Genomic DNA, 18,035 nt, shown 5'->3' with positions numbered 1-18,035 from the left:
GCTTGCTTGCCTGCCTTTTTGCTTGCTGATTGATTTTCACAAATCTTCCTCGGCGTCAGCAGCGACCTTACGCTTCTTGGGGCTGGTAGTCGTGCTGTTGGGCTTCTTGGGGGCAGCGGCCGAGATTTCGAATGAAACGCCTCTGTTCTTGATGTCGTATATACGTTTATAAATAGCTTGATTCGAGAACCCTGTCTCACAGAAATTGTCAATTATCTTCGCTGAATGCCAAAAATGACACCAGGACGAGCTGGATGCACATCATACTAGTGGGAGTCGTTACCTCCACCAAGCTCTTCGGCAATTTTTCCGTAGTTGATGGCACTTGGATCGAGGGTCTTGAGCAGTGCCATGAACAGCTGGATGGTTTAGTCATTAGTGAGATACTTCTTTAAAATCGATTCTCGAGGCCACTCACTTGCTGGTTCAACTCTGGGGTCCAGGAGGTACGCTTCTTGGAAGGGGAATCCTGAGCAGGAGCCATGGTGATGCAGATTTTGGAAAGGTTTGTTTGTTGAATAAGAGGCCAGAGAGAATACTTGGGATATGGACTTGGTGGTGGTTGGAATATGGTCAATCTTGGTGTTGAAATGGAGAATGGAGAGTAAGTTGGAGAAGAAGTTAGGAGAAAGAAAGGAATTAATAGCTCCCTCAGATGGACTTTGAGGAATGGAAAAAGTGAGAGCTCACGTGGTCATCAACACCCAGGAGTCCTCTTATCTAAGACAAGACTCTTTAATTCTGATTCGAGACTCCAGGGCGCAGATTCCTTTATAGAATTCTGTTCCAAAAACGTCTAGCGCTACGTTTCAGGGCATTTTCCGCCTGTAAGTGATCTTGATCTTATTTGTCTCTTCACGTGAATCTTCTTTTCCAACCGTCTCGAGTTGGCTCCACTTCTCTTGATATCAAGCCTCACTAGCTACCTCTCTCCTTTCTATAAATTCTTCTTCCTCCACCCATCTTCCTCCTTCTTATCTTACCTACCTCCACAACTATCCTCTCATCTCGACTTCTGACTCCCTCCAAGTTCTCTTGACAAGGCCCTCCTTTCCTTCAACTCTTCATACCTACTCAATTCGAATCATTAAAATCTCTCTTCGTTCCTACAACGTCCAGAATTTATCGCCAACATGGTGAACTGGACTCCAGAGCTTATTTCAAAATTCCTCCTCACCACCTTGCAGCAAATCTCCCCCCAGATTTCTCGTGAAACCTGGAATAAGGTTGCAGACGTGATGGGAGATGATTTCTCTGCCGAAGCATGTCGGTAAGTTGCTTAAGTAGCTTTTTTCTCCTTCTCATGCCCTTTTCTCCGCCATGCTCTCCATTSGAGCCGTTACTTCAATGGTAAAACCTTCCCTGACGCGCCAGACCATATCTGGCTTTCATCATGAACCTGAATTTTTTCATATCGACTTAGCCTTTACTGAAGCATATTTCTCTTATTTTACACAGTCAAAAGTACGCGAAACTACTGGGGGCCGCGGGTGTCGAGTCTGTTCCAACTACTCCCGGGCCAGCAACTCCAGTGAAAGCTACTCCCAAGTCTGGAGGTCGCAAGCGCAAGGATGCCACCGGCATCGAGGCCATCACCCCTTCCAAGCCTTCTTCCGCGAAAAAGCAGAGGAAGGTTAAACTCCCTGATACCTTCAAGGCCGAAGAGAAAAATGGCATGAAGATTGAAGAAGATATTGACCATGAGGAATTGGTGGTCCCCCCAACTCCATACAAGAAGCCTGTCAAGTCTGCCTTCGCCGATGATTCTGACTAAGTCGAGCAGTAAGAATTGCTAGTCAGGCCCTTGTTGTAACTTACATTACTGATTACGATGCAGCTCTATGCTTGAAATACTTCTTGTCACGACCATAGTGCAAATCGGAGGAAACATTAGGTTTTGGGAGATCTCGGTTCTGAATTATTGTTATGTTATCGGGGTATTAATAAATTGGGGCGGAACAGGGGTTTATCTAGCTATGCTTAGAAGCGATTATTCAATCAAAAATCTCCATTCAGTCTACTAGGCTTTTCTTATCAAGTTTCCAAGTCTTCTTCGTAACAATATCTTTCCGCTATTTCCCTTTCAGAAGCCCAACAATAATGCATTTAGCAAGAATAGCAAACTACTGGTAAGAAAGGAAGGTCTCTTTGAGGCTTCATTATACTGAGATTTTTGTTCACGTCCTGTTATCTCTACTCTCTTCTTTGTAGAGTAGATGAATGGCGACTGTTGTTAGCTGAGGCCTAATATCTGCACAGGACGATCAAGTTAGGGCTACGATCACCATGTGACTAGCATACAGCTCAAAAAGCCGCAGCCATTTTGACAAGGAGCCTTAACTGCGGTGCATTGCTTCTTTGTAGGACTAATCTAAATAGCTCATTCATTCTAATACCACAGGATTGCTTGAATAATTTAATTACTCGGTCTCCAGGTATAGTATTATCACCGAGAGGCATATTCCAACTTGAACCGGTATCTAGTCGGCAAGAACTGCTAATTTTTGACGTCACAATCTATGGAATCTGCACATTGATGAACCAGAATTTCCCTCATCTGTACCATCTAGACATACTCAGATATAGACTGTTTTTCATCTACCACGAAGAAGAGGAAGCAATCCAGGAAAGCCCATTACAATGTTCTTTCAACCCAGATAAGAGCAGTACGTATTCTGGATGCTTGTAAGCTGTTTGCTTCTTTGTGCTATAATAACTATTAGGTTATGATAGCTACCTTTGATTCTTGGTTGAGCAATAGGACAAATGCAATGGACAATCCCATTTACAGATTAATCCGGGAATGTGGAATTTCACAAAGAGCTTGAATACAAAGCTTGATATCATCTTAGATGGCTTTAGTAGAACGCGAATGTAGTTTGAATGACTAAGTGTTGTTCACATACCAAGCTATATTATCAAAGACTCCTAGCTACATGTAAATTCACACTGTGTACAAAGATCATATAAAAAGTTCTCTCTATGTCTATGTCATCCAAATTCTCATCATTATTCTGCAATCTAAGGTAGTAGCGGTCACTAAGCTGAATGATATTCTTCTTTCCATTCTCAGCATATGAATAGTGAGGACTGCTATATCTAGCCTAAATATCTGATAATCACTCTCTTCAAAATCTCCTCTCTTAATAATTAACACTGAACTAGAACTTCAATCAAGCTTCTCCTGCTGTGCCGAGCAACTAAGCTGCTCTTAATCCACCAAAACCATGATGACCATCAGACGCAGCAAAACTATGCCGACTGAGGGCCATGCAACCAGATTTCTCTATACAATTCTCAAACAGCTGGACCTCAAAACTGTGAGTCCCCAACCATTATTCTTATAAATTCCAGCTCATCAGCTGCTGACAACTTATAGATCGACTGGAGTCTTGTCGCAACAGAGCTAGACATCTCAAACGGCCACGCTGCTCGTATGCGCTACTCGCGCTTCCGACAGCAAATGGAAGGTTCGACAACAACCACCGTTCCCAAAACCACAAAACCCAAGAAGGCAAACAGCAAAACCGACATGGGCAAAACAACCAAACAATCCTCAAAGGGAAAGAACCCCTACGACAAAAGCAAGGATTTCAATGATAGCAAATGTGGTAGCGGCGGTTACGGTTCGGAAGGCAGCCTTAAAAAGCGTCCTGCGCCAGACGATTTTATGAAGCAGGATATCAAGACTAGCGGTGGTAATTATGGGGTCATGGGGACGGAGCAGATGAATACATTTGCACCAGTCACGTATGATCCTTTCGCGAGTGCGGCGTCGTACTGGACTCCTTCCGCAGGGACGATTCTGTCTACTGATACTTCGACATTTCCTTACATGATGCCAATGCCGGATTTGCACCAACAGCAGCAGTTTCCTGTTGATCCGTTCGCGAATATGTGTCTTGGGCCGATGCCACAAATGCAAAATGTAGAAGATATGAACATGTCACTCAACCAGGGATGGGGTCCACAGTTCTATGATCAGATGTTTTCCAATGACCATTTCAATCAAAAGAATGCCAATCCTACTGCTGCTCAACTTACTGCAACTGCAACTGCAGCACGTAAAGTTACCGACGCTCCAACGAATCCGCAAGAATGGAACAATCAGGTTGATTTTTGCTTTTCGGGTTGCTGCCAACAACCTCCTCCATACCCTAACACGCCATCACTCTACCCGGATGTGCCTACTACAACAGATCACCTCCGGGATTCGTTGTTATCCGCACCTGTCGAGCCTTGGGTGCCACCACCACCGCAGAACCAGTGGGTTGCCATTAAGCCAGAGCCTGGTGAGGATGGAAATGTTGATGACATCTTCGTCAAGGTAGAATCCGGTGCGTGACTTTGGATCTAGATAGAATGCAATTGTTTTCCCTTTCCTTCTCTCCATCGTTTTATTGGGTTTTTCGCATGTGTCTTTGCATTCAATGGAAAGGATTGACCTTTATTAAATCATGCACGTGAATTAACATTTTTTCCCCTATTTATGATATTAGTCTATTAAAGGTTATTTACTAAGGATAAGTGTGGCACGTACATTGGAGACTTCAGTCCCAACAATTACTAACATAGGCAACATTTACCGCATTCGGATGATCAATCACCAAGAGTCTCGCGGTCACTTGTGCGGCTCTTCCCAGCATGGATTTGGACGGCGATTCAAGCACCGCATAGCGTCGATATAAATCAACATTTTATGTGGTACAGAGTCCTGATATTTCGGCAAAATGCGAGTCGTAGCTAGTGCCATCGCGATTGGTGGAGAAATGGAGCTGTGATTTTAACCGAGATATGCAGGTTAGCATTCAACCCAATCCTACCGTTATGATTCGAGGATAAAGTTGACAGTCACGAATAGACTTGATTTGGGAGAAAATCCAGTATCATTCATTAAAGCCATTATCTCGTGAGTAACAGATTAGGATCATACAGAAAGGCCAAAAATATATCTCCTCAACATCCTTGTCAATCCTTAGATCTGATCCCAAGAGTAAACCTTCACCGTGTTTGCCTCATTTCCAATGACTTTTTGTACATCAATACTTTTCAAAACCTCATGCGCATCCTTCGGGTTCACGATATCGATCTTTCCGTCTCCTGGCTCCAGAAAACCGTTCACTATAAATTTCAAGCCATCAAGGGCATCATCTTCTGGAGTCTTGAGCTTGTGGTTAATTGCGGTAACCGTACCAGGACGAATAAGAATCGGCAATGAGGAAAAGTCGTGTTTCTCTGTATACCATTGACCGGGCTCATAGGTCTTGTCATAATCGAACCAGGAGACCCATTTTCCATTACTATCGTCTTTAGCGTTACGCGGAACGTAGAATGTGACAGTCCCGTCTTCGGTGAAGACGGGTGCCACGAGTAAGTTGCTGCCGAACATGTACTGCGTATCGATAGCGTAGGTAGTCAGATCATCAGGAAATTCGAGGAACATGGCTCTCATGAGTGGGACGCCACTTTGATGACCATGCAAGGCTTCTTGCAGGAGGTACGGCATAAGTGAGATCTTGCGCTTTACGCATTCCCGGAGTACATCGCTGCAGTCTTCGCCGTAGATCCAGGGGACGCGGTACGAGCTGGAACCATGCAGGCGGGAATGAGACGACAAAAGACCAAATTGTACCCAGCGTTTGTACAGTGCGGGTGGTGGCGTTCCTTCAAATCCACCAATATCAGATGCCCAGAAAATATAACCAGATAACATCAAACTGAGTCCGCCGCGTAAGGATTCCGCCATTGCTTCGAATGTGCTTTCGCAGTCTCCACCCCAGTGAACGGGGTATGCTTGTCCACCTGGAGCCGTACTGCGAGCGAACAAGAGACTTTTTGCTTTGCCTACTCGACCTATCATGGCTTCATAGACGGCTTTGTTGTATAATATCGAGTAGTAATTGTGCATTCGCACCGGATCGGAACCATCGTGAAATTTGACGTTCTGGAATGGGATACGCTCTGCAAAGTCGGTTTTGAACGAATCGACACCCATATCCATTAGACGCATCAAATGACCTGTATACCATTTTGAGGCTTCAGGGTTTGTGAAATCAACTATAGCCATACCGGCCTGCCACATGTCCCATTGCCAGACAGAACCGTCAACTCGCTATAAGAATTGTTAATTATTTGCTTCATCATTTGAAAACTGCATTTTTCGCATACCTTGATGAAGTATCCCTTCTCCTTTCCCTCTTTAAACAATGGTGAAGCTTGTCCGACATACGAATTGAGCCACACGCTGATCTTCAAGCCTCGTTCTTTGAGACGCTTCAAGTAGGCTGTAGCATTGGGGAAGTAGTCCTCATCAAATTGCAAGTCACACCATTGATAAGACTTCATCCAGAAAGCATCAAAATGAAAGACACCCAGGGGAATGTCACGGTCCCGGAATCCGTCCAGAAACCCGGTGACCGTCTTTTCATCATAACTGGTAGTGAAACCTGAAAGAAAAACAAAACAATTAGTTTGCTAAACAAGATCCTCAGCGAAGTCAACGTACTAGTAGTCAACCACAAATTATAACTCCAAGCAGGTACTAAACTCGGCTGACCCGTCAAAGCAGTATAACGTCTCAAAACTTCTTTGGGCGTTCCACCGAAGATGATGAAGTATTCCAACTCCTGCCCCGGAACGGAAATATTGACTCTTGTCGTCCTTTCAGACTGGAGCTCGAGACTCACTTTGCCCGCATGACGTACAAAGACTCCGTATCCTTTAGAGCTGAGGTAAAATGGTATGTTTTTATACGCCAATTCCGACGAGGTACCGCCATCTTCATTCCATATATCGACTCTCTGACCATTTTTCACGAATGGGCCGAATCTCTCGCCCAGGCCATATAACTTCTCGTTTACGCCTAAGTTGAGTTCAGCGAGCATGTAGCCCTCATGTTCGATATATAATCCATCCGACCAGCGAGTTTTGTCCGTCGTGCGATCTCTAACATAACCTATTGAGCGAAAAGAGTGGCCCGTCAATGTTTGGCCTTCATCACTTTGCCAAACAAAGTCTAGTTCATTCGGAGCTGTGTTGATCTTGAGGATCGCAGGTCCGCTTTGGATACGGACTGCATCGTTCGTTTGGTCGATCTTGGAGTGGCCGGTTGCCGACGCGATCTGGTAGTGTGGTCCGTTGTCAACTTCGCCAGCCCTGAAACGCAATATTAGCTCATATACAATGATCACGCTTTGATGATATGTTACGATCCTTGTGTCACGTACCAGTGCACCAACTTGACCCCAATGACTCCTTCGAGCGGAGAAGTGACTTCGGCAGATATCGTCGCTGCGGAACGATGGCTATTTTTCAACATTGTGGTGAAAAGTCAGACGTGAGAAAATACGTACGTGAGTTCAAAGTATCTCCTCTATGTTGCTGATACTTATTCAACAATAGACGAACAACATCTGGCTCAATTGACGACCGTTCCACGTTCCTCATCCAATCTATCTTGACCCCCTCCTAGACGGATAAATGAGCTTTTCATCCCCATGATTTACTGACAGTTGATGTCAGAAACTTACTCGAAGACACCACATTCCGTCGGTGAACTTCATCTTGCGATCAATGTATATTTCAATCTGACGGGATGACTTGTTCGTAGAATATGAGATGATTCAAAAAAGTTGGAGAAAGTAGAAAGAAATTAAAAGCCACCCCACCGTTGACCAGGACGGCCTCATTAAGCTGTTGTCAGTTCATAATAGGCTAGTATCCAGCTGTTGGCTCTCTCATTAGGAAGGTTAAACAGGGATGCAGAGAAGGTGTCGCCGTTGCGGGGTAAGCTTTCTTAGTGATACTTAAAGTCGAATGCAGGAACACGTAGTACGTATCAGAGAGAAAGAAAAGAAAATTTTCCGTCAATCCCATAGTACTCCATGTATCCATCCTTTTCGATCTGGTGTAATTTTTCCGAAGAAAACTCGACATACTCCGAACTCCATCCTCTCCAAGCAAGCGCATGAAGCGTTCACTTGATGAGAAGGGAAAAAGAAGGAGAACCGCGGCAGAGTCAAGATAGCTCTTTGTAGTGTCTCCCAAGGTAAGAAGACTCTTCTGTAGCAGAGTCTTCGTGCGGTACACTCCACGATTGATATAATTTCAGCATAAGTGACCATCGATTCGGATCAAGAACCGCGTTATCTGCTCAAAGCTCCATGTCAGCAGTCCTCATAGATCAAGTGCAGAAGAAATAGGAAAAGGAAAATCTGTAGGTTAAATAAGCTTGTTCGAATTCGTTGGCGTCAAGGGGCATCCTGTAGGGATTGTCGCTCCTATGTATGACAGCATAAGTTCTCGAAGAAATAGACATATAAACATATAAACGAGTCATGATCACAACAAACACGCCATTCCCAGTCACGCCTGTGGGTATCTCATAATGCAATAGAAAGAGAAAATCAACACCCATGTAGATATACAATTGGAAGAAAAATGCAATTCCTGATGAGCGTCAGCTGATTGGATCATTGCTCGTACCCCCAGAGCTTCCACCGCGCATCCACTTTCATAATCCTCGACTTTCCAACAGGAAGAGCTTGTCTCGCGTCGTCAATGATTTGTTGTTCAAAGCTAACAAAGAAACGACGGACAAACACGAGATTAATCCTTCTTCGGCATTCCGTGCTGTTTTGCCGCTTTCTTCTTTTTCTTCTTATCTTTCTTCTGTTTTTTGGCCGCCTTGTCTTCATTGCCGTTAGATGCTCCCAAACCCTTAATCTTCAGCTCAGATTGAGCAGGCGCAGAAGGTGGAGGTGGTGGAACAGACGCATGCTCCGGGTCGTATTCCGATTCTGACGCGCTGTCTGACGGTGGAGGCGGTGGAGTGAGCATCCGATGGTATGGGATGAACCTAGACTCATTTTCAAAGATTTTACGCAAATGAGCGCGCTGATCTGCGTATTCATCGTAACACGCTGAGATGATACTGTCGAGAAAACAGATGTTCGTCTGATTCTGTGAAACGGCAAGCGTCGTCATTCGAGATTTCAATGCGTCGTAAGCCCTGGAAAAGCAGCGAAAGATCAGACCAATCTCTTTTGTGCCGACGGAAATGTCATTTTCTGGTCGATTAGGATCTTCAATAGATAAGCGGACCTTTTTCTCGTGGCTGTATACAACCTGGAATAAACGTCAGTGAAGTGAGAATGGGGACATATGTAGTGAATTTACTTTGTTAAAGTAGCCCGGTGGCTCCAGCCGTATACCAACCGATGAGAAATCGAACTTGTTTCCATAGAAGTCAAAGAAGTCCATGAGAATACTGCCAAGAGACGGACCATGGCCGTTCAGATGATGAGGCATATGCTGTAACAAGCTGACAACGAGACAGATAATAGAAAATCCTCCCAATCCACCTGTAGGAACCTCGTTCAAACTTCGCAAAAGTAAGAATTGTTTGACGACGGCGACAATGGCGGGCATCGCCGGGTAAGCTTCTTTCCACTTTTCAAAGGTTTTAATAGCACGAATACCGCTGTCATTATCAAATGCCATATCCACCTTCAGCCCAGTCAAGCGATCAACCCATTTGAGAATGGGAACTCTGGCACCGGATATGATTTCCATTGAACCAGAAGCCACGACATTCGCCCTCTCAATCACTCTGGCGACTTCGTAAATGGAAATCCTACCGCCTGAGGTTCTTCTGTATGGAACAAAAGTTTCTCTCCCGTAGCGTCTGAAACCGGGTGAGAGGATGACTAGATCCATGTCGGCCACAGGAAGATAGAGCCCTGACGCAAACGATCCAAATGACCGAATTTCCATATCGCGAAACTTCGGCTGAGAGTCAAACACGTTTTGTATTCTGTCTATAAGATCTCTTCGAATCATATCTTCGTAAGGCCGAGGTTTGACCCAATCATAGAAAGCGAGTATCTCGTTATGTAGTCTTACAAGTCGTTAGTGTTCTGAGCCTGCATCGTCGTTCGAAGCAGGTATGAATGCTCACCTAGTACCGATATGCATTGTGGGCTCCATCAGTTCAAGCCATGGGCTCCCATTGTCAGATGGCTGAGCCTTCCACAAACTGACAATATCCCCTTCTGAATTGAAGTTGGTCTTGCCGGACTTGCCAGTGAACACTTTGATCTGATCGTCCCGTGTGCGCTTCTTTCCAGTATTCAAATCTTCAGTTTGCTGTTGATGTGTTTTTGGACCAGTTGGAGCGTTCTCTGGGGGCGCATTCTCGTCTTCGAAATCACCGTCGTCAGCTCCGAAAGAGATGAAGTCGTCATTTGTTGTAACAGCATCGCCGCCAACAAGGGGTTCTGCGGCAGTCGCAGAGATACGGGCCTTTCGAATGAGTTTCACAAAGTCCGGCCGTTTAGCTTGGGTCTCGTCTGGTGGCGGCAAAGCTGTATACGGATCTGGATTCGACCACTTAGGTTTTTCAACAGCAAGGGTAACCACAGGCTCAACTGCTCGTCTTTTACGAGGACGTTCCAAGTCACTATCCTCGTTTTCGGAAGAAGACTCTTCCATCTCCGCTTCATCGCTATCGGTCAGCTCGTCCAGTTGAGCGAATTTGAATCGCGGTTGGTCTTGGCCTTCTTGCTGACCGACGAGCAGCTCCGGTGTAGTTTCACGTTGTCGCGACAGTAAAGGGCGGTCAGCAGTAGGTTTGGGGAATCGAAAGGTGAATTGGTTACGCGGCGCTCGATCCCTATCTCCAGTTCTGCGTCTGTTCCTGTCTCCGTCGCTGTTTCGATCTTGCGGTCGATAAGTGTCTGCCTCCCCTCGGAACTCGTACGCCAATGGTGCCATTCTGGCTATCTTGTGCTTTTAAGCTTTCGATACAATCATTAATTCGTTGACAACCACCAGAAGACTCAATCGGACGATAATGACGTGCTGATCATCGAAGGAACGTCGAAGGCTTTTAATTTTCTGGGCAAAATTTTTTGTTTGCAGCGTAAAAAATGTGCTAGTTAGGAAGGCGGTGACCGTGCCAGCGCGGTGTTTTGTGTCTTTCTTCTGATTGGTCAGACCTGGACGGGGTTGCCACCTTCCCGATTTGGCATCTGTGCCTGTTTTGGGCAACTACGAAGGAGGCTCGTCCTCGAGGCAGGAACGACTTGCGAGTACAGATAACTACTCCAAATATCTTTTACAGAACTCGGCTTAATATTGACTAAATTTGTTCGCAAGCAAACGACGATAATAGACCAAGAAACCTCAGCGCAGCCTTCCATTTAGTCAAAGATGAACAAAATCAAAGACTACTCCGTCGAATCCAACGCATCCATCTTCACCCGTCCTTTCCGTCCAAATACTACCGAGACTCTCACTTGACAAAGGAGAAGCGTTCCGAATCAGGTCATTGTCGAGACCATCCAAACGTTGGCATTTAGTGCTAGAACATATGTCAGTGAGTGATTTACTCTCTGGAGCCAAGGCTGCACAATGACTTACGCTGCAGCTGTTGCAGGAGCAAGCGTTGCACTCGCCTTTGCAGCAGTTGCAGGTGCAGGGAGACATCTTTATTGGTTCGTGGGATGGTTTCGAAATGAGATTTCTTGTAGAGAAGCTTGTGGCTGACTTTCTGGATAGGCTGATAGTGGTGCTGGTTTGTTGAATAGAAAGAGAACTATATCTCCTGTAGTATCAGGGAGGAGAGTTTATATACCCGTTTTTTCAGCCGGTGTCGGACAAAGATATGCAATACTCTCTCCCAAAAGGTATTGATCATGCGCCTGATGTCTTACATGCATATTGACAAGCATACGGTCAGTCGATGCCTGAGCTACATCTTGTATGAAGCAGCCATGTGGCTCCGTCTGCTATGGACCTATAAGGGAGCTGCTGTGCATGGACACCTCCTTGGGCCAACAGGTAACGATCCACTCAAGCACAGATGCCTACAGCTCTATTACGTGGGATGGCACGATGAATACCCGTGACAATGCAACAGTATTGGCGGATCGGCTGGTAAACACTGCCAAGTCAAGACTGTATGATTGATTTGCAGTCTTCATTTGATGCCCTTTTAAGACCGCAACGCTGCTGCCGCCAGAAGCGCAAAAACAGCAGAGTTGGTAAACTCGATCCACCATTTGTGGATCTAGAAATCAGATGAGAAGTTATTACTGAATGCCCCAAGCTAGACTACGACAAGCCTGGTGTCTTTCACTCCAGAGAACTAGGCTCGACCGGCTCGGCCACAAAGTGATGCAGTCATATTATCATGGCCAGCATTGAAATAACTTCTGATTGAAAGCCTTGCATTTACGTGCTCTTCCGAATTGACCCGTTACGGATACAAGACGTGCCGAATCGAGGTTGAACAATAAAGGCGAAGCGGGACCATCCTTTCCGTTCAGCAACAGTACGAGATATCAGATCAGAAAAAAGGTGGACTACAGTAGGTCCAAATGCCGCATGGGCCTTTGAATTTATGCAACCAGGTTGGCATGCCGGATATTATTCGATCAAATGGCAGAGACCCCCGCACGTTGCATCCATAACTGTACGAAGTACATATATTGTACATATTGTCGAAGCTCCAAACTGAATGTGGTCATTCGTTGAACTGATGGAGGTAATGCATACACTGGATTCTTAGTGTTTGGATCAAGCTAATCAATAAAGGAAAGTAGCCAAGTGGGCTGAAGACTCCTCAGACTTGAACAAAGAAGTTTGTATTATCGTGTTGCAGCTGTACCGTACGACCCATGACATATCAGTACCCAACACAGACGCTATCGATCATTTTGAGAAAACAAAGCAGACCGCACGAAACATCGATCAACAGCTTTTGAGTGGAATTTTCTTCTCTTTTATACCTGAAAAGGCTTCCCATGCTTTACGGGTTGGTCCGATCCCGTGGGCACCAAGGTCCTCAGCACTCGTCAAATGAGAGGTAGCCTCATTTTCATCTCATTTTCGAGCCTGACTTAGAGAGTGTATCATTACCGCCATTCCTTATTTGCTCAAGGTAAACATGTAAATAATACGTGGTGCGTTGGCCAGAGGGTGTCCTATTGGCAGGAAACACCATGGCTGCAGTTACAGGGGCCTAAGAGCCCTAATGGGTCGATGGATTTGTTGCCGAAGACTCTGATAGGGTCAATTATGGTCAAGCGTCCATTAATGGTGGGATTCTCGAGAATGGCTTTCCATACAAGGGTTGTGATTGATCTTTGGTTACAAGATTAGGTTTCACCACGGATTATGAAAACGAGCGTAAGGGAACTCAAGGCGGTGGTATGATGAAAGTTGCCATGAAACAGGCAACGCTTCAAGGCGGACAAATGTTTGCATTGATATCAATAGGAAAAAAGCCAGCTGTCTGAGGGACACCATCAGCCATCTCTTCTCATGTTCCTCCGATGGTCTCCAGCAGACCAATAGAGCGGGAAACTACAAACATACCAAGACTATGGTGTCTGCCACCCTGCTATAGTCCGGCTATTTACATCTAGTGCTTCATATATTATGTAGTCTCAATTTTCGTCTTCGGGCAAGCCGATCTATGCCTTGCTCACTCGTCTCGCCCACAATTATGTCTATCTGACTGACCCGAAGTGATGGACATACCATGACAAGATGTCTGAACAATCCACCATCACAGCATCCATTTCTTGCCTATGCGGGAAAGTATCTGCTCAGCAAATAGCTCTAGTATCATTAGTCAAATCCAACGAGGTCCCTCTTTGTCACTGCAGCGCTTGCCGCGCAACGAGCGGAGTCCTTTGCACCTCCTACTACTCTCTGCTGAAACCACACCCAACGACACCGCCCCATTCAAAATCCCACTGTAGAGACTTATCAGCGCTAGTCTCTAATCCGTATTTACGGGAATATGTTCAGTCCACTCGACTGAGTCGGTGGTTCTGCGGTTTCTGTGGTGCTCATGTGCTAGCACAAGTGAAGCCTGAAAACAGGTATTTAATAGCTGCGGGGCTTGTTGTCCCTGTCGAATCATCTATTTCTGAGTCAGAATGTGTTGCAGTCCATTTTGGTGTCGGAGAGACCTCCGATGGAGGTCTTAGTATCTTTATGCCAGGCTCGACGTATGCCGGCAGCAGCACGGCATGTCTTATCGAATCTGCAACTGCTGTGGATATGTCCGTATCGCCATCAGAGGTACATGAACAAGATTTAGGACAACAAAACAACGAGGATACTAATGAAAGCGTCCTTCGAGCACGATGCCACTGCGGAGGCACGAGCTTTGCAGTCACCCGTCCCAACGACCAGTCCAAAGAATCCTGGTCCCCATGGCCCGACATGATCATCCCTTATCATTCTGGTTCTTCAAAGAATTCCGAAGATGTCAAATGGTGGCTTCGTGCTAACGATACAAAGTATTTTGCCGGTACTTGCGCGTGCAACTCATGCCAACTAGCGAGCGGGTTCCCGATCCAGTGTTGGGCATTCATAACAAAGGCGAATCTGCTCATCAATCAAGGCGACACTTTTACGTATAAGACAGGAACGATGAAGCAATTTGAAAGCAGTCCCGGCGTTTATAGAGAGTTTTGTAGCATGTGTGGTGCGACCGTGTTTTGGCATTGTGATGAGCGACCTGGTGTAGTTGATGTAAGTGTTGGGTTGCTGCGATCTCCTTCTGGTGCAAGGGCGGAGGACTGGTTGGAATGGGCGACTGAGAGAGTGAGTTTTGCCGAGGATGCGCTGGATAAGGGATTGATTGATCTACTTGAGAAGGGGCTGAGGAATTCCGTCAATTGAGGGTATGTGAGAAGTAATCATGAATTATCCTTGTTTTGGATGCAAACCAGAATATGCGAAAACCCATTCAAAGGCGTAGCATATCCATATAAGTACACGAGTAAAGGAATCTATTCTCTATGACAGCCCAGGCAGAGTAAATAGAAAAGTCTTAAAGCTCATCCTTCCCAGCCTTCTTCGCTTTCTCCTTGGTAGTCTCACCACAGGCGACAGGCGAAGTAACGAGCATCGAATAAACACACTTCTCATCCTCCATGACCTTCAAAATCTCGTTCTCCTCACCACACTCCAAAATCACAGTCGTCGAACGAGCTGGTCCATTCCAGCATTTTTGCCCAGAGGTATATTCCAAAGCTAGTTTTTCTACTTGTCGAATCTCGCCGGCGGTATTGGCATCGTCGACGGTGATGGTTGAGATGGCGTGGAAGTTGCCCATGGTCACAGTGCCGCCGCCTTTTTTGGGAATCTGTTTGGTGTGTGCAAGGAAGCAGTGCTCGTATGTATACTCCCCGGAGTCCTTTTGGATACAGACGTCTTTCAAGGGTCGGAAGATACCGTCTGGGCCATAGTCTTTCTCGAGATCTGACTGGTGGTCTTTGATGGATCTCAATGTCTTTTCGAGTTCTGACTTTTCTGATTTCAAAGCATCTTTGGCTTCTGTGACCACTTTTGATTCGCTTTCAGTATCGCTTTCGGCTCCGGGAATGATACTGTTTTCGACGAGGAATTTCTTGATGCCATTGTATTTGTCTTCGAGGAACTCGACCACGACTGGCGGGAAGTAGGCCAGTAGTTTGTATACTATATCCAGTTAGTATTCGCATAAAACTTTGCGGGATAAAACTCACTAAGATCAATCTCGCTCTCGTCTTGATTCTCCCAATGAATCCAGTCAATACCGGATGCATCGTTATCAGCCTTAGCGATCTCATCCAAGTCGCGGTCCCTAGCACTATCCGCTGAGGCATCGCCCGCAGTTCCTCTTGCGGCATAGTCCTCCCAGCTGCGCACAGCACGCTTGACACCCTCATCGTTGAAGTTGGGGTTATATTCTTCTTTGAACTTTGCCAAAATCTCTTCGAGCTCTTTGACTCGCGCACGACTCTCATCTCTCTGCTGACGAACTTCGCCTAGAGCTTCCCGAAGCTCATTAACGCGTGTTCTCGCCAAGCCCACCAACAGTCCCAATTTGCCCTTCTTTGCACCTTTGACCACCTTTCCTCGCTCTTCTCTCTCCAATTTTTCGAGCTCGACTTCCATGGACTGAATTTTGGTCTCTTTGGCCTTGACTTCGACCTCAAGATCAACGATACGATCTTCAATTTCCTTTGTCAACCGGCCGGACTCGGCGATCAACTCTTTCTTCTTCTTCAAAGCTGTATTGAGGGACTTTTGCCTCGCCTCTTCCGACTTGCGCCATGCCTTGCCAATCTCCTTGCACCGATCTTCACACTTAGTTCCTCCTGGATGAGCCCATTCATCACTACCATCGCAGCAAATCTCGTAGTCGCAGACTCCATCATTTACTCTCTGGAAAGGGATGTAGGCGGGGTTGTGGCCCTTGTTCTTGCAATAGAAACCAGGTAATGCAGGTGTGAGATCAATGTCATCATTGCCAGGGTGGTCAGCGGATGTTGACGGCGATAGACGAGAAAGGTGTGAGCATGCTGATGTGCCGGGTTCGTCGCTGCCGTCGGGGCAATCACAGTAATCGTCGTTTACCGCCGAGAAGGGTATCTTTATGACAGGGTGGGAGATGCAAGTGAACGTGGTCGTATCTTTGTAGAATTTGGCGACTGTATTATCAACAATTAGTCAATCCTTCTTGCAGAACCAGGTACACCGTCCATTGTTGTCGTGCAGGTATCAAGGCAAGTAGACTAACATTCAGGTCCCACGCCTCGAGGGCGGGATGAAGCCTCACTCGAGGCTGCAAATACAGTGGTACATGTCGAAATGCCCAAGAGAACAAACACATTCACCGTACCCCTCATGATAGCGGCATTGAGTTATTATAGCAAACGAACTGTTCCAAATGAATGGTTGTTGTTCTTCCAATGCTTCGATGAACTGGACAGCTTGTACGGAGTCCTTGCGGAGCTAACAACATGAGATGGTACATTTTATTGGCTCAAAATTAAGCTTGGCTTATCGGTGGGGCGAGTTGCTTAGTCATGTATCGACTCTCTTTCTGCCTCAAATTGCCGACAACGTTTACACCTCTACAAGTGGCGAGACGTTTACATTACTGACAATTATTCTTCTGGTCACTGATAGCAAGATGGGCAACGATGGCGGAAGGTGAGATTTCCCCCAATTCTGACTTGTTGAAAATCAAACACTAACAAAACCAGTATCCCCACCCGGCGAGAACTCGTCCGCGAAGCCGCAAAAGCGCCATCTGCAACGCAGGTAAAAGAAGCCCAACGCGAGCAGCAGGAGCATTATTGGACTACAGATCCTCTGTCGCACAAACCTCTTCTTCGACCTATCGTTTCCGACTCAGTAGGGAATTTATATAACAAAGACTCAATACTGAAATATTTGATTGGCGCCGAGGACGACGATATCAGTTCAAAGGCGGATTGCGATGAGATTTTGCAGGGACGAGTCAAGGGTTTGAAGGATGTGGTCGAACTCAAGTTTGAGGTTGACACCGAAGGCGTTTCGAAGAATGGAAACGGCGAGAGATGGATTTGTCCTGTTACTACCAAGGAGCTCGGTCCTACTGTCAAGTCAGTTTATATTGTCCCCTGCGGCCATGTCTTTGCCGAGGAGGCAGTTCGGGAAATGAAGGGAGATACATGTCTACAGGTAAGCGCTTTTCTCCATCCATGTGGTATCAATCCACTAACTTTCACTAGTGCAGCGAACCTTACACAGACGAGAACGTCATCGTCATCCTCCCTACAAAAGAAGCCGACAAACAGCGCCTAATATCGCGAGGCCAGAAACTCGCCGAGCAAGGGCTTACACATTCCCTCAAAAAGCTTTCCGGATCGAAGAAGCGCAAGAAGCATGCAAATGGCGAGTCTTCATTGGCAGCAACGACTGAAGAATCAGCCGCATCGTCAACAAAAGCGAAAGCAGAATCCATCGATAAAGACAAGCCTTCAATTTCGTCAGCGTCAGGCATCAAAAACGCTTCGACAGCGATACTCACAGCCAAGGTCCTCGAGGAAGAGCAAGAAAGGAAAAAGAGGCAGAAAATGGCTCGGAGTGAGAATTTACAAACTCTGTTCCATAACGATAATGATAAGCGGAAGATGAAGGATGGAGATTTCATGACTAGAGGGTTCTCAATTCCTGCCAATGCACGGAGATGAGTTGACTGT

At 46.1% G+C, this 18,035-nt stretch overlaps 7 protein-coding genes across 7 annotated transcripts; 3 read left to right on the top strand and 4 right to left on the bottom strand.

Annotated features, from left to right (window-relative positions):
* Window positions 1–36: 36 nt before the first annotated feature.
* Window positions 37–484, bottom strand: BHQ10_010013 (uncharacterized protein; the record flags this gene model as incomplete). The annotated part of the gene is made up of 3 exons (XM_040872597.1): window positions 37–191; window positions 284–359; window positions 419–484. 3 exons carry the CDS (start codon window positions 482–484, stop codon window positions 37–39), a joined length of 297 nt encoding a protein of 98 aa, XP_040738515.1.
* Window positions 485–1,133: 649 nt separating this feature from the next.
* Window positions 1,134–1,774, top strand: BHQ10_010012 (uncharacterized protein; the record flags this gene model as incomplete). Its single annotated transcript, XM_040872596.1, has 2 exons — window positions 1,134–1,270; window positions 1,459–1,774. The coding sequence occupies 2 exons, from the start codon at window positions 1,134–1,136 to the stop codon at window positions 1,772–1,774; spliced, it is 453 nt and encodes a 150-aa protein (XP_040738514.1).
* Window positions 1,775–3,230: 1,456 nt separating this feature from the next.
* On the top strand, window positions 3,231–4,345 carry BHQ10_010011 (uncharacterized protein; the record flags this gene model as incomplete). The annotated part of the gene is made up of 2 exons (XM_040872595.1): window positions 3,231–3,320; window positions 3,380–4,345. The coding sequence occupies 2 exons, from the start codon at window positions 3,231–3,233 to the stop codon at window positions 4,343–4,345; spliced, it is 1,056 nt and encodes a 351-aa protein (XP_040738513.1).
* Window positions 4,346–4,975: 630 nt separating this feature from the next.
* Window positions 4,976–7,318, bottom strand: BHQ10_010010 (uncharacterized protein; the record flags this gene model as incomplete). The annotated part of the gene is made up of 4 exons (XM_040872594.1): window positions 4,976–6,112; window positions 6,169–6,446; window positions 6,506–7,155; window positions 7,227–7,318. The coding sequence occupies 4 exons, from the start codon at window positions 7,316–7,318 to the stop codon at window positions 4,976–4,978; spliced, it is 2,157 nt and encodes a 718-aa protein (XP_040738512.1).
* A 1,289-nt stretch (window positions 7,319–8,607) lies between these two features.
* Window positions 8,608–10,773, bottom strand: BHQ10_010009 (uncharacterized protein; the record flags this gene model as incomplete). Its single annotated transcript, XM_040872592.1, has 3 exons — window positions 8,608–9,126; window positions 9,178–9,898; window positions 9,959–10,773. The coding sequence occupies 3 exons, from the start codon at window positions 10,771–10,773 to the stop codon at window positions 8,608–8,610; spliced, it is 2,055 nt and encodes a 684-aa protein (XP_040738511.1).
* A 4,078-nt stretch (window positions 10,774–14,851) lies between these two features.
* BHQ10_010008 (uncharacterized protein) lies at window positions 14,852–16,694 on the bottom strand (the record flags this gene model as incomplete). The annotated part of the gene is made up of 3 exons (XM_040872591.1): window positions 14,852–15,501; window positions 15,549–16,496; window positions 16,586–16,694. 3 exons carry the CDS (start codon window positions 16,692–16,694, stop codon window positions 14,852–14,854), a joined length of 1,707 nt encoding a protein of 568 aa, XP_040738510.1.
* A 287-nt stretch (window positions 16,695–16,981) lies between these two features.
* Window positions 16,982–18,026, top strand: BHQ10_010007 (uncharacterized protein; the record flags this gene model as incomplete). The annotated part of the gene is made up of 3 exons (XM_040872590.1): window positions 16,982–17,001; window positions 17,055–17,514; window positions 17,565–18,026. 3 exons carry the CDS (start codon window positions 16,982–16,984, stop codon window positions 18,024–18,026), a joined length of 942 nt encoding a protein of 313 aa, XP_040738509.1.
* Between the last annotated feature and the right edge of the window lie 9 nt (window positions 18,027–18,035).

Source organism: Talaromyces amestolkiae (genome assembly GCF_001896365.1).
Source record: "Talaromyces amestolkiae strain CIB chromosome Unknown scaffold28.1, whole genome shotgun sequence".
Classification (NCBI taxonomy): domain Eukaryota; kingdom Fungi; phylum Ascomycota; class Eurotiomycetes; order Eurotiales; family Trichocomaceae; genus Talaromyces; species Talaromyces amestolkiae.
This window is presented reverse-complemented; position numbering and strand designations above follow the sequence as displayed.